General features: G+C 58.6%; 1 protein-coding gene across 1 annotated transcript in view; it reads left to right on the top strand.

The window, feature by feature from the left end:
* Window positions 1-642, top strand: part of ETH_00043895 (uncharacterized protein) — a gene marked incomplete at both ends in the record, with an annotated part of 4,236 nt that extends 3,594 nt beyond the window's left edge. Inside the window, one exon of the mRNA XM_013374616.1 lies at window positions 122-642. Coding sequence (XP_013230070.1) covers window positions 122-642 — 521 coding nt within the window. The remainder of the gene's footprint in view (window positions 1-121) is intronic.
* Window positions 643-655: the final 13 nt, after the last annotated feature.

The raw sequence follows: 655 nt of genomic DNA on the forward strand, positions 1-655 counted from the left end.
AGCTCCAATGCAGTGTGATGCGGCCGCTGCCATTTGCTGCTGCATTTTGCTGACACTATTTGCTGCTGCTATTTGCTGCTGCTGCTGCTGCTCTGTGTTTTTTGGGCCTTTGCTGCTGCAGATTCTCTGGGGCTTCGCTTCGCAGGCGTCGTGTGCCACCCTCCCTCTTTCCTGGAGCCGGCTCTGCAGCAGCAGAAGCAGCAACAGCAGCAGCAGCAGCAACAGCAGCAGCAGCAGCAGTTCAGGGTTGGAACTGCAGTTTGCGGCGTGGCTGTGGGGTGTATAGGCAGCTATGCACTTTGCCCCCCCACAATTTTGGCTCCCATTTATTCCAGTTTTTCTTTTGAAGCTGCATGCAGTTTGCAGCTAAGTTTGGTGCTGCTGCAGCAGCTGCTGCAGCAGCTGGAAGCAGCAGGAATTGAGGTGACTCCGCAGCTGCGGCTGTACATCGACGGCGCAGCAGCAGGAGCGGGGCTGCTGCTGCTGCAGCACTGTGTCGCGAAGGGCGCAGCAGTTGCTGCTGCCTGCAGGTCGGTGCAGCAGCAGCAGCTGCTGCAGCAGCTAGGAGTCCAGGAACTCCTCATGCTTCAGCCAGCAGCCAATCAGCAGCAGCAGCAGCAGCAGCAGGTGCTGCAGGACGAGGTGGAGGTTATGG

The sequence above is a fragment of the Eimeria tenella genome, genomic scaffold (genome assembly GCF_000499545.2).
Source record: "Eimeria tenella Houghton genomic scaffold, Eth_scaff2192, whole genome shotgun sequence".
Classification (NCBI taxonomy): Eukaryota; Apicomplexa; class Conoidasida; order Eucoccidiorida; family Eimeriidae; genus Eimeria; species Eimeria tenella.